At 40.4% G+C, this 14,963-nt stretch overlaps 1 protein-coding gene across 5 annotated transcripts in view; it reads left to right on the top strand.

Moving 5' to 3' along the window:
* LOC147596778 (erbin-like) overlaps positions 1 to 14,963 on the top strand; it is a 115,516-nt gene that overhangs the window by 61,107 nt on the left and 39,446 nt on the right. For all 5 annotated transcript variants that reach the window (XM_086769514.1, XM_086769516.1, XM_086769515.1 and 2 more), the window contains exons 8-14: positions 1,324 to 1,468; positions 1,943 to 2,015; positions 7,005 to 7,134; positions 8,250 to 8,365; positions 9,488 to 9,557; positions 10,573 to 10,672; positions 14,411 to 14,532. In XM_086769514.1, the coding sequence (XP_086625640.1) occupies positions 1,324 to 1,468; positions 1,943 to 2,015; positions 7,005 to 7,134; positions 8,250 to 8,365; positions 9,488 to 9,557; positions 10,573 to 10,672; positions 14,411 to 14,532 (756 nt within the window). The remainder of the gene's footprint in view (positions 1 to 1,323; positions 1,469 to 1,942; positions 2,016 to 7,004; positions 7,135 to 8,249; positions 8,366 to 9,487; positions 9,558 to 10,572; positions 10,673 to 14,410; positions 14,533 to 14,963) is intronic.

Raw genomic sequence — 14,963 nt, 5'->3', positions numbered from 1 at the left:
TTGGGAAGCAGCCGATCTGTTTTCATACTTGAAATCGCTAGCAATCTTCTGATTTGAGGGTTTCTTGCCTGATCGGTAGTCTTCTCTACTGTCTTTCCTCACTTCAGCTAATTCTTCTTTGAAGAAGATTTGAGTGAATGCATTAAACCTTCCTACTCTACAGTAAAAGTGAAACTATTTGTGAAAGTGACAGCATCTTCACTGTGAAGGTTTTACTAAAGTAGTGTGCACAAATCTTTTAAGCTTATTCTTGGTTCATATGGAAATGTAATACAAACTTATATTTTGCCTTGTTTTTTCAGTTTAGTACAATTAGGGATTCGTTGTTGCTTTTGAGGTTAAGTAGGATGCAGTTTTACACAAAAGGCAAAAATAAGCATTAAAAGACTTTACTGGAGCTTTAATTATGTCCTATGTACATCTCTGAAGTCTGTTCTAAAGCTTCAGTCACTTGATTCATGATAACTGATCAAACAGTTGAATTTACAGCAGACTGACTTCAGAGACACCTGCAGAATAACTGTGGTGTTTCTCTGTGTGTAGAAAAACATCAACTGTGCATATCTGCACAAAATATTTCATTATAAACTTTGGATATTTTGCATAAAATTGTATTTCAGCACTATGAATAGGTGTCTTGGTTTCGACTGGCATAGAGTTAATTCTCTTAGTAGCTGGGATAGTGCTGTGTTTTGGATTTAGTATAAGAATAATGTTGATAACACACCGATGTTTTAGTTGTTGCTAAGCAGTGCTTACACTAAGGCAAGGACTTTTCAACTTCTCATGCCCTGCCAGCGAGGAGGCTGGAGGTGCACAACAAACTGGGAGGGGGCACAGCCAGGACAACTGATCCAAACTGACCAAAGGGATATTCCATACCATATGATGTCATGCCCATTATATAAACTGAGGGGAGTTGGCCAGGCGAGGGTGATAGCTGCTCGGGGACCAACTGGATGTTGGTCGGCAGGTTGCATCATTTGTTTTTCTCGGGTTTTGTTTTTTTCTCTTTGTTTTCCTTTTCATTACAATATTATTATTATTGTTGTTGTTTGTTATATTTTTTATTTCGGTCATTAAACTGTTCTTAACTCACGAGTTTTCTTACTTTTACCCTTCTGATTCTCTCTATTCCCCTGGGGAGGGGGAGCGAGCGGCTGTGTGGCACTTAGTTGCTGACTGGGGTTAAACACAACAAAAAGCTTTCTCTTTTCCTGTGGCATTACACTTGAGAGACAGTTTTGTTGTAAAATCTGCTGGCTTTTTTTTTTTGTTTTGAACTTGCACTTCCTAGAATGCATTATTTTCTGTTGTTTTTAGTTCATAGGAACTTTGAAACAACTGACCTACTTGGATGTTTCCAAAAACAACATTGAAGTAGTTGAAGAAGGTATTTCAGGTTGTGAAAGCCTACAAGACCTACTGTTATCCAGTAATTCACTTCAGCAACTGCCAGAGTCTATTGGTTTGTATTTTCAGTTAATTTATGTTCTTAAAAGCTTACAGTTTAGACACAGAACACTTCAAAATAGACAAATGGCATTTTAGATCTAGGTTTCAATTTACTTAAAGTTCCTGTTTTGGATAGAGCTGTAATGTGTAGCTGAATAATAACACTTATATTTGTTTTGGAGCATTCTTGACTTTATACAGTAGTTTGTAAATGGATGAGAAACTTCACTGTAACAGAGTAAAAAGATCTTCCTCATGGCTGGCCAATGGTAAGCTGGCAAACAAGTTCTGTAAGCTTGTATGTTTATTTTCTTAGATATATAGCACCATAGGCATGCCAGGGAATACAGATGATGTGATTCCTTGCCTATAAGTTTGTTTTGTGGGTTTTTTGTTTTTTTTTTATTTTTCCCCTTTAATTTAAAATTAAAACTAAATTTAATGAACTCAAATGTCCTTTTTGATTTACTTGTTCATTTTATTACAGGTTCCCTGAAGAAGGTAACAACACTTAAAATTGATGAAAACCAATTAATGTATTTGCCAGACTCCATAGGAGGGTAGGTATTTCACCTGAATAAAAAGTTACATTGCCTTTCTGCACGCTTTTCGGTAACAGTGGCTTCTCTTTTGAATGTTTTTACACTTAGTTGATTTATTTTTTTTCTACATAGTAACATCTTAAAATTGAAAGCAAGTGCTTTCATATCTTCTAGTTCACAGCATATATGTTCTTTACTTATTATTTAATATCAAAAGACCTATGTTCCTCACTTATTAATGCAGCCACCAATTTATAAAAGAAAAATTGAATGTGAAAGAAAACAAGATGTTTAAAAAGGCAGTCAGCTATCTGAAAGTGGGGTTTTTCTGGCAGTAACATAGCTGTGGTTGCAAATCATATTGCAAATGACTGAACCAGTATAAAAAGCTTCTAAGTTAATCTGAACACACACATTTATCTTTTTAATAAGGAAAATTTTCATCTGCCAATCAGCAGAATTTTTAATGTATAATTTGATGTTCTGCAACTTAACTTAAAGCTCACAAATGATAACAAATTATTGGTTCAGAATTAAGTGCTATACAAAGGAATGATATTTGTTCCTGTTGTAGTTCAGCCCCAACAGGGACCAGACTACGCAATCTCTCTCACTCCCCCCACCCTCAGAGAGAATAGGGGGAGAATTGGCAAACAAAAGAAAACCAGAAGGAAAAAAAAAAAACCAAACATGTGGGTTGAGATTGAACAAAGTAAATTTAACAGTAATGACAGAAGAAAACAAGACAGTGATGGAACACAAATACAGTACAATAGCTCACATCAGATCTCCACATCCAGTCTCTTCCAAGTAGCAGAGAGCCTCCTTTCAGCACCCTCCTCACTTATATACTGAGCATGATGTCAGATGGGATGGAATAGCCCTTTGACTCATTTGGGTAAATTAACCCCAGCTGTTAGCTAATTAGTTAACTACCCCAGCCATAGGGGCTACCAGCTTCAGTTCTCCACCCAGCTCAGGTAAATATTAACTCTATCCTGGGCAGAACCAGGACATCCACCCCTTATTCCATACCATCTACATCATGCCCAGATCCTACACTTTCTGATTAGTCATCAACTTTCTCTTTCTTTGATCTACTTGTATGCAGACACACAGATGTAACTCCCTTAGTCTATGGCCCATCCCTCCAAAAGGTCTGTTGAGTTTATCCAGTCCATCACTCTGGGCTCCATCTGTCATAACAGTCTCTCAGCATAGGACAGACGATGCAGTGTTTCCTCAGGTAGTGTATCTGCTGCAAGTGACTTAGCAAGTTCATAGTCTGCAGACTGAAGATCTGTTGGTAGGTGCTAGTAGCAAGAGCCAGTTCTGGTTGCATCACTGCTGCAATTATCACTGCTGCAATTTTTCCTGTTTTATTAAAGTTCATTCTTTGTTGGTCTAGATGATTTTACTATAATACTTTTGACACAACATAAGTCTCTCAGGGCATGGAGCAGGAGGAAGCAAGGAGGGACATATAACAGCTAGATAATGACATACAGTACTGTATAGTAACTGACATCAAGCACTTCAAATTATCAGCTCTTTTCAACTAAAATCAGATCTCCTTGAGGTACACATTGGACTTCCCCATCCTCCTGCATTACCCACCAAGTACACCCAGGTCCTTGAGCAAAAGCAATCCCATGCATGGGTTTGCCTTTGCCCAAGGGAGAAATGACCCAGACTGGCTTCCCCAGTATATTCCTTACATGCACCACAGGGACTTTATCCCCTTCTACAGTATGTAGAAGTTCAGATTGGGCAGGGCCAGCTCGATTGGTGGACCCCCAAGTGTTGACTAACCAGGTGGCTTTTGCTAAGTGTTTATCCCAATTTTTGAAGGTTCCACCACCCATTGCTTTCAGTGTAGTTTTGAGCAGTCCATTATACCTTTCAATTTTTCCAGAGGCTGGTGCATGATAGGGGATTTGGTATACCCACTTGATGCCATGCTCTTTGGCCCAGGTGCCTGAGGTTGTTTCAGAAGTGGGTACCATTGTCTGATTCAATTCTTTCTGGAGTGCCATGTCACCATAAGACTTGTTTCTCAAGGCCCAGGATGGTGTTTCAGGCAGTGGCATGGGGTACAGGATGTTTCCAGCCATCCAGTGGTTGCTTCCACCATTTTAAGTACATAGCGCTTGCCTTGGAGAGTTTGTGGGAGTGTAATGTAATCAATTTGCCAGGCCTCTCCACATTTATACTTCAGCCATCATCCTCCATACTACAGAGGCTTTAACTGCTTGGCTTGTTTGATTGCAGCACATATTTCACATTCAAGGATAACCTGTGCAATAGTGTCCATGGTTAAATCCACCCCTCGATCACAAGCCCATTTGTATGTTGCATCTCTTCCCTGATGGCCTGAGGTATCATGGGCCCACCAAGCTAAAAATAGCTCGCCCTTATGCTACCAGGTTCACCCTCTGATTCAGCTGCAATGCCTGTTGCTGGGGTTTGAGTACCTACATTGCAGGTCAGTTTGTTCTCCCTCATACCATGCCACGTATTAGTATCTTGCCTTAGGGTAAATCTCAGGAGGAGATTCCCAAGAAGTGGGTTTGCAGCCCTAGACAAGACTTGGCACACATTCAAGATACATAACAACAACATCATAGTGGCTTGAATATCCCCCAGATCTTTAAAATTCTCGAAAAGTGGTTTAACTACTCTGGAAGTGAAAGAATTCGGGAAGCTGTCCACATAGGAATACCAATTTATCTCTAAGGCCATTGATGTCACCATGTCATAGATGTATATGGCATAGTATAACAGAAGGATAATTCTCATCATTTTCCCTGAGGTGATAAACACTACCACTGGGAACACATAGTACATACAGGAACATAGACAATACAACAACATAACCAACCACTGCAACATCATGACCAATAACTGACAACCAATACAACAAGCATGTATAAATAAATTTGTTTCAAGCAAAAAAAGAAAAAAAAAAAGTCAGATCTGTTATTATCTCAAGCCTTCGAGCCCCACGTTGGGCGCCAAAATAACTGTCGTAGTTCAGCCCCAACAGGGACCAGACTACGCAATCTCTCTCTCACTCCCCCCACCCTCAGAGAGAATAGGAGGAGATTTGGCAAACAAAAAAAAACCAGAAGAAAAAAAAAAAAAACAAACACATGGGTTGAGATTGAACAAAAAGTAAATTTAACAGTAATGACAGAAGAAAACAAAACAGTGATGGAACACAAACACAGTACAATAGCTCACATCAGATCTCCACATCCAGTCTTTTCCAAGTAGCAGGGGCCTCCCTTCAGCACCCTCCTCACTTATATACTGAGCATGATGTCAGATGGGATGGAATAGCCCTTTGGCTAATTTGGGTAAATTAACCCCAGCTGTTAGCTAATTAGTTAACTACCCCAGCCATAGGGGCTACCAGCTCCAGTTCTCCACCCAGCTCAGGTAAATATTAACTCTATCCTGGCCAGAACCAGGACAGTTCCAATTTCTAATCTCCTGTTATAATTAATGTAGGTTATGTTTTGTTGTCAGAATTTACAAAATACTACTTCGCTGCCAAAGTCTTAGGTTCACTGCCTCTAACTCTTTAAATTCTTTTCTTTTTCAGAAACTGCATTAAACGCCTGTTTTGCTATGATCTGTCCAACTCTGAATGTTTTCAGTGCCTTGCACTAGCACGTTTTCATGTAGTACACAAGCATTTGATGTTGCTGACCTCCCTGTTTTTACTGAAAGTTCTTTTATGAGGACAGTGTAAAGGAGATTTAAAAAAAAAAAAACAAACCAAAACCAAAAAGCAACTGACTAGCCAACAAAAAAAAAACTCCAAACCCCAAAACAATTTAGTCCATTAGTAAAGGATTTCTCTTGGATTTGAATTCCCTTGGATTTGACAGTTTTATTGTGAATTTAATTTGAAATTTCATAGAATCATAGAATGGTTAGGGTTGGAAGGGACCTTCAAAGGTCATCTAGTCCAACCCCCCTGCAAGGAGCAGGGACATCCCCCACTAGATCAGGTTGCTCAGAGCCCCATCCAACCTGGCCTTGAAAGTTTCCAGGGATGGGGCATCCACAACCTCTCTAGGCAACCTGTGCCAGTCTCTCCCCATCTTTCTTGTAAGCCCCCTTGAAGTACTGGAAGACCGCTATCAGGTCTCCTCAGAGCCTCCTCTTCTCCTGGATGAACAGCCCCATCTCTCTCAGCCTGGCCTCATAGGAGAGGTGCTCCAGCCCTCTGATCATCTTCGTGGCCCTCCTCTGGACCCTCTCCAACTGGTCCATGTCCTTCTTCTGTTGGGGGCTCCAGAGCTGGACACAGTATGCCAGGTGGGGTCTCACCAGGGCAGAGTAGAGGGGCAGAATTACCTCCCTCGACCTGCTGGCCACGTTCCTCTTGATGCAGCCCAGGATGCAGTTGGCCTTCTGGGCCGCAAGGGTGCATTGCTGGCTCATGTTGAATTTATCGTCCACCAGCACTCCCAAGTCCTTCTCCTCAGGGCTGCTCTCAATCCATTCCCTGCCCAGCCTGTATTTGTGCCTGGGATTGCCACAACCCAGGTGCAGGACCTTGCACTTTGCCTGGTTGAACTTCATGAGGTTGGCATGGGCCCACCTCTCCAGCCTGTCAAGGTCCATCTGGATGGCATCCCTCCCTTCCAGCATGTTGACGGCACCATACAGCTTGGTGTCATTGGTGAACTTGCTGAGGGTGCACTCTATCCCACTGTCCATGTCACTGACAAAGATGTTGAACAGGGCCAGGCCCAGCACGGACCCCTGAGGGACGCCACTCATGACCGGTCTCCACATGGACATTGAGCAGTTGACCACCACTCTCTGAGTGCAGCCATCCAGCCAACTCCTTATCCACCAAGTGGTCTGTCCATCAAACCCATGTTTCTCCAGTTCAGAGAGAAGGATTTAAACTTATTCAGTTGATGTTGGATGAATTAACCTGTATAGAAGAGTAAATCTTCTTTTTCTTTTTTCTTTTTTTTTCTTCAGGCTAATATCAGTAGAAGAACTGGACTGTAGTTTCAATGAGATTGAAACATTGCCTTCGTCTGTTGGGCAACTCTCTAACATAAGGACATTTGCTGCAGATCATAACTTTTTAACACAATTGCCATCAGAGGTATTTATTTAGTTATGAAACTGTACATTTTTTATGTATCTTAAACTATGTAGTCTGTACAACTTTTGGATAAGTTAATTGTTGAGTAGACTTCCTATGTGTATGTGTTTTAAGGCAGATGTATACAAATCCCAGGCACAAATATAGGCTGGGTGGAGACAGGGTTGGGACCAGCCCTGAGGAGAGGGACTTGGGAGTGATGGTGGATGAGAAGCTCAACATGAGCAGGCAATGCGCCCTTGTGGCCCAGAAGGCCAACCGCATCCTGAGCTGCATCAAGAGGAGTGTGGCCAGCAGGTCGAGGGAGGTGATTCTCCCCCTCTACTCTGCCCTGGTGAGACCCCACCTGGAGTACTGTGTCCAGCTCTGGAGCCCCCAACAGAAGATGGACATGGACCAGTTGGAGAGGGTCCAGAGGAGGGCCACGAAGATGATCAGAGGGCTGGAGTACCTCTCCTATGAGGCCAGGCTGAGAGAGTTGGGGCTGTTCAGCCTGGAGAAGAGGAGGCTCTGGGGAGACGTGATAGCGGTCTTCCAGTACCTCAAGGGGCCTTACAAGAAAGATGGGGAGAGACTGTTCAATTGGGGGCTGTTGTGATAGGACTAGGGGTAATGGTTTTCAAATAGGGGGAGGTAGATTCAGACTTGATATAAGGAAATAATTTTTTACACTGAGGGTGGTGGAACACTGGCACAGGTTGCCTAGAGAGGTGGTGGATGCCCCATCCCTGGAAACTTTCAAGGCCAGATTGGATGGTGCTCTGAGCAACCTGATCTAGTTGGAGATTTCCCTGCTTCTTGCAGGGGGGTTGGACTAGGTGACATTTGAAGGTCCCTTCCAACCCTAACCATTCTATGATTCTGTGATTCTAAATATACAAACTTTCAAATAATGAATTTCTGGTTTTGTTTTGGTTTTTTTTGTTTTTTTTTTTTAGCAGGAAATAGAAATGGGTTAGTAGTGTATTTAAACTAAAAGAAGAGTTAATATGTAAGAATAAATCTAATTGTACTTTACAAGCAAAAATACCTGTAATGGTAATTGTTTTAAAACACTAAAAATTAGTGTGTTTAGAGTTTGAAGATGAATTAATTTTTTGGAGCTTTTTTTTCAGATTGGAAACTGGAAGTATTTAACCGTATTGTTTCTACATTCTAATAAGCTTGAATTTCTCCCTGAAGAGATGGGTGATATGCAGAAATTAAAAGTCATCAATCTGAGTGACAATAGGTTTGTGAATACATTAATTCAAATAAAAGCTGTGTGAAATGCAATATCATTGCATATTTTGTATTGTAACTGATGTCTATCCCCCAAATGTAAGTAGAGGTATTGTTATGAATATATTGTTCTATCTTTCCTTATCTCACCCAGAGCTTAGAAGGTGACTGTGATGCATGTTTTTAATGTGTTGTTATTCTGTTCTGGATCTTGCAGTTCCGTTGTATTAAGCTGTATTTATTTTAATGACTTAAGCACATGCACTGAAGCACAACTTCAAAACACTGATGATTGTTAGCATGTATTTTTTTAGGGAATTTGTTTGGTTATTTTCATATAACTTTTATTCTTACTTAAAAGTTAATATCTTCCTGTATTGCATATGGAGGACACAAAACGATATCACAGTATATTGTAAAACACTTGAGTGTGCTGGAGAAGGGGGGGGAAAAAGAGAGTTATATTTTATTAGAGCTGCTCATTAAAAACTGACAAAACACTTATCTTCTGGGAATTGCTAATTTGTAGAATTTCAATGTATTGAGAGAGATAAGTCTGAGCTCTCCATCCTGTTCTGCCAATCCAGCTTCTTTGTACTCCATCTATAGCCTCATATATCCATTAATGCTACAGCTTTCATTTACTAGGGCAGCCCTGTTCTCATACATGTTTCTTGGGGAAAAACAGCACTTCTTTTCAGGTGTAGCACTTTTTGCTTAATTGGAGTGCATGTATATTGAAAGATAAAATTGCTGAGGATTCAAAGTAAAGTATGAAAATAGCCTTTATTTTAAGTTGGATAGTTGATTTATGCACAATGCCAATGATTGTCTTCAAAATTGTATTCAAGTCACTGAACTGAGTTAAATTCAAGTTACATTGTCTCTTTTTTTTTTTTTTAATCTGCTTGCTAAACTGGGTGGAAATGTGAGTTTTGAAAATTCTGAGTATAGCTTTGAATCGAAAATAAAAGCTGTTGCCTTTCAACTGTCAATAATTTACTCATTTAACTATACCTGTAAATGTCTTCTTTTAAAGCATTTTACAGGCTAATGCAGCATTGTTTCTTAACAGTATTGATAAGTGTATGATAAGTGTATGTACATAAACTCTTCTTGTTGTCATTTACAGACTGAAGAATTTGCCGTTTACCTTTACAAAACTGCAACAGCTCACTGCTATGTGGCTATCAGACAATCAGGTTAAGTTTTTAAAAATTAAAAATAATGATGTTGACTTTATTCCAAATGGAATTGACAAGTACAGAGCCATCTGTTAAATAATGAGACATGATACCATGTATATACTCCTTGATATTATTACTGCGTCGATTCTCCTAAAACAAAAAACACTGAGCTTACCTGACTTTGGAGACTTTCATATTTCTGGCAGTTTTGTGCCATAAGGAAATGCAGTTTAACAGATAACTTTTTTTTTTTCTTAATTCGGACTTGTTTACACAGGAAAGGTAGTGCTTGATAAGCTAGTACTTGAATGTGTAGCATGCTGTTTCTTCCACAGATATACAGTTGGGGAAACTTAGCGTGCCTTTTTTTTGTGCTGGGTTTCTTGTCCCACCTTTGAACTCTGTGACTATCCAAGTTTTAAACAATTGAGAAGTAGTTCATGGGCTTGTGGCTTGTATTTTTCCTGTGTATTGAAATCCTCTGTACTTTGCTGATTTCTTGAATGGCATTAAGGTGTACAGGGCTGCCAGAAATCTGCTAGCCTCAGATGTAGTATAATGAAAGCACTTTTACCAATACAGTAATTTCAAGAATCTCCTACCATTTTTTTTTTTTTGTAAGGAGCGGGAGATATTCAATCTGATGTCAACATAAAAAAAATGGAGTACAAAATTTTTCTCTATATATGATTGTCCACAGCTTTAAATGGCTAAATATATCTGTATATTCCAGATCAACCTCCTTTGGGACAGCAATAAGTCCTAGCAAGAAACTCAGTTACTCTTAGAATATCCAGTGTTTGCTCTTTTCTTAAAGCTGTTAAATGACTTTCGTTGCTCAAAGCCAGTTGTCAAAGACAGACATGTTCATAGCTTCTTTTTGTGAAAATTATTTAGAGGAGAAATGGTTTAATACAAGGCAGAGTAATCTTCAAATAATGGGATAGGCATGCTCTGTGATATGTAGATCTTATTTACTTTTTACACATACATATTTTCATAACATACCCTTCTTTCATTTACTTCTTAGTCTAAACCCCTTATCCCTCTTCAAAAAGAAGCTGACCCTGACACACAGAAAACAGTGCTTACTAATTACATGTTCCCCCAGCAACCAAGGACTGAGGATGGTAAGAACTTCTGAAATACCCTGTCAGAATGCTCACTTTTGAAAATAATAATGGGAAGACAGTCCAGCTAACATGATTTTCACTAGATAATACTTAGATACAAGTTCAAAGTAAACTTAAGTGATGAAGACTTAATTCTAAAGAATGAGAACAGTGCATAAAATGTGATTCATATATTAGTAAATTCTAGGTGAAACCATTCCAGTTGGAAGTGTGCATGTATGGGAAGTGAGATAGGGAATGGACTGGTGGGATCACGTTCTTTGATTCCCACTCCCTAGTGTGACACCCTGTTTCATTCTGGCAGAGCTTAATGGTTTGGGTTGAAATTCTCCTTACCGGGTGTCTGCTTCAGATTGACTATTTTAACAAAATATTAGACAAAATGTTTCATCGATTACTGAGTATGTATTTTTTTTTTAAAGTACGTAGCATTCTGTATTTTATTTTAAAAGAAGAAAAAAAAAATCAGTCCAGAAAAAAATGCATTTTGCTCACATTTAGTTCAAACTGTTTTATAAAAGGTTAGGCTGAGAACATTAAGACATCACCAGAAAGTTATTTCTTTACATCTGTGAAATATTTAGGAAAATAAGTAACATTCCATGAGTAACCACATCAGGAGTGAGGGAAAAAGAGTAAAATCTCTGTATTTCTCCACTTTCCTTCCACCGCAGGCAAAAGGAAAAAGCTTGTGCTTATTTAACAGAAATGAGAGGGCAGATATCAATAGGAATAATTCAAAATTGACAAGTGGCAACATTTTCTGTTACATGGGACAAGTGTCTAGTACACTGAGTAATGAAAAATATCTACAAAACCAGTAAATTGTACATCACTTTTAGCACCTTCTAATGCAGATAATGCATGTGCAATACCTCTGATAGAATTCGAGAATTATAAAATCGTTGAGACTGTCAGTGAAGCTGAAGTTCCTGACAGTATTCTCTCCATTGGAACTTTATTTTACCCCAGTGGTGAGATTTCTTTCTGTAGATGAGGAAAGGGCTGCTTGTTTGAATTAAGTTGACAGAATACTTCCCTGTGAGGCAGTCATTCCAAACATAGAATCATAGAATAGTTCAGGTTGGAAGGGATCTTTAAAGGTCGTCTAGTCCAACCCCCCTGAAAGGAGCAGGGACATCTCCAACTAGATCAGGTTGCTCAGAGCCCCGTCCAACCTGGCCTTGAATGTTTCCAGGGATGGGGCATCTGTAAAATTGTAAAAATTTGTAAAAAAAATTCTTCCTTATGTCTAGTCTAAATCTACCTCCCTCTATTTTAAAACCATTACCCCTTGTCCTGTCACAACAGGCCCTGCTGAAGAGTCTCTCCCTGTCTTTCCTGTAGGCCCCCTTGAGGTACTGGAAGACTGCTATAAGGTCTCCCTGAAACCTCCTCTTCTCCTGGATGAACAGTCCCAATTCTCTCAGCCTGGCCTCATAGGAGAGGTGCTCCAGCCCTCTGGTCATCCTTGTAGCGTTCTTCTGTATTTGCTCCAACTGGTCCATGTCCTTCTTCTGTTGGGGGCTCCAGAGCTGGACACAGTACTCCAGGTGGGGTCTCAGCAGGGCAGAGTAGAGGGGGAGAATCACCTCCCTCGACCTGCTGGCCACACTCCTCTTGATGCAGCCCAGGATGCGGTTGGCCTTCTGGGCCGCAAGGGCGCATTGCCTGCTCATGTTGAACTTCTCATCCACCAGCACTCCCAAGTCCTTCTCCTCAGGGCTGGTCTCGATCCGTTCTCTGCCCAGCCTATATTTGTGCTTGGGATTGCCATGACCCAGGTGCAGGACCTTGCACTTGGCCTTGTTGAACTTGCGTGTTGACCACACCACGCAGCTTTGTGTCATTGGCAAACCTGCTGAGAGTGCACTCTATCCCACTGTCCATGTTGCTGACAAAGATGTTAAACAGCAACAATCCCAATACCGACCCCTGAGGAATGCCACTCGTCTCTGGTCTCCACTTGGACATCAAGCCATTGACCACAGCTCTCTGAGTGTGGCCATCCAGCCAATTCCTTATCCCCTAAGTGGTCCATCTGTTAAATCCATGTATCTTCAGTTTAGAGAGAAGAGTGTCGTGCAGGACAGTGTCAAATGCCTTGCACAAGTTCAGGTAGATGACATCAGTTTTGCTCTTCCCTTGTCTACCAACACTGTAACCCTGTCTTAGAAGGCCACCAAATTAGTCCGGCACTATTTGCCCTTAGTGAAGCCATGTTGGCTGTCACCAGTCACCTCATTATTTTCCACGTGCCTTAGCATATTTTCCAGGGGGATCTGCTCCATGACCTTGCCAGGCACAGAGGTGAGGCTGACTGGCCTGCAGTTCCCCAGGTCTTCCTTGTTCCCCTTTTTAAAAATGGAAGTTATGTTACCCCTCTTCCAGTCAGTGGGAACCTCACCAGACTGCTATGACTTCTCAAATAAGATGGATCATGGCTTGGCAACTTCATCCACCGGTTCCCTCAGCTCCCATGGATGCATCTCATCAGGTCCCATGGACTTGTGCACCTTCAGGTTCCTTAGATGTTCCCAAACCAGGTCTTCTCCTACAGTGGGCAGTTCTTCATTCTTCATTCTCCCAGTCCCTGCTTTTGCCTTCTACGACTTGGGCAATGTGGCTAGAGCCAGTGATGGTGAAGACTGAGGAAAAAAAGTCATTCAGTACCTCAGCCTTCTCCATGTCCTGGCTAACCAGGTCTTCTGTTTCCTTTCGGAGAGGACTCACATTCTCCCTTTAAACAGAAGATTTAACATTTAATAGATAACCTTTTCAAAAATTAAAATTCCTAAAATTCTTAGGAAAGTTCTTTTTTTGTGTGTGCCAGGAACTGTTTCAGCATTAGTGAAGTCTATTAGAATATTTTTCAGATGTGATAAACTTGTAAGTTTACCCAGTAAACACAGTGTAACAAATATTCCAATGCACTTGGTGAGTCCTATAATTAAGCATTTTTCTATTTCACCTATAGTTAATATGAACAGTCTTGGTATTGCTAGTGAAGTATATAGGTTTGCTAGGGTGGCAGTGACATTTATTAGACTATTCAGTATGCTAAAGTGGAACCTGGCTGATGTAACACAAGGCATGGAGTCATGCTAGAATAAGAGACAGTGGGTATCAAAAAGATATATTTTTTTCTTCCTGTAAAATTACGCAAGTAAAACTTTACAAAGCTCCTATCGTTTATATAACTTCTGCAAAATCATGTGTTTTAGGTGGTTTTGTTTTTTTCAGGATTAGGAATTATGCAGGTTTTTCTCAGTAAGTCATTTTTATACTTCCTTTTTAAAAATTTTTCATTAAGTGAAATCAAGTGAAAGCTCTTATACATGCTTAATGAGATCATTTCACTGAAGTCAGGCTGTATAAATCTATATAAGTATCATTTACTTTTTCATATATAAAATACATATGTATTTATACATATATATGAATAAAAATACTTTGTAGCAGAGTTCTACTGAAAATTTCCAACTGTGAGTGTTCAGACTAGTGTACAACTGTGTGTTGTTTTGTTATTTACTTTACAGATAGGGATTTTACTATTATGAAAATACAACCAAGTTCATAAAGCAGTAGCAGCGCAGCTAGTTGTCAATTTATTGTGCTGCTAGTCTCTTCTCTTTTAAGAATACATAGAAAAGCCCACCAATCTCATCCAAGAAAAAGATATTTTTTTTTGCTTAATGTATCCTATTCTTACAAGAGTCTTTTTTTTTTATTTAGTTATGTTCATATCTGATAATGAAAGTTTCAATCCATCTTTGTGGGAGGAACAGAGGAAACAGCGTGCTCAAGTGGCATTTGAGTGTGATGAAGACAAAGATGAGAGAGAGATACCGCCTCAGGTTAGTATTGAATTTATTTTTTAATAGTTGAGATTTCGCTCCCTCTTCTCCTCCTACCTCCCGTTCTGGTTTTATTTAATGAGTGGGGGCTACGGTGGCAGCTTCTGTAAGAAGCCGCTAGAAGTTGTTTCCCCTTTGTCCAGTAGACTTGGCCAGGCCTAGGGCGGACCCGCTGCTGGCCAGGGCCGAGCCAATTGGTGACAGAATGTTCCCTGATAAACACTTCTGTGATAACGTATTTAAGAAGGGGAAAAATATTAAAAAAAAAAAAAAAAAAAAAAGAAGATGTGAAGGAGCTGAAGCAGGGGTAGAGAGGGGGAGGTGCGAGCCCTGTGGGCCTTGCGGCCCTCACCCTCTGGCCTCCTGCCGGGCAGCCGTCTGGGCCCGAATCGGCCCAGCCTGGCTGCAAGATGTGGAGAGGAGATGAGAAG

This window comes from Chlamydotis macqueenii, chromosome W (assembly GCF_036417535.1).
Source record: "Chlamydotis macqueenii isolate bChlMac1 chromosome W, bChlMac1.mat, whole genome shotgun sequence".
In the NCBI taxonomy this organism is placed as follows: domain Eukaryota; kingdom Metazoa; phylum Chordata; class Aves; order Otidiformes; family Otididae; genus Chlamydotis; species Chlamydotis macqueenii.
This window is presented reverse-complemented; position numbering and strand designations above follow the sequence as displayed.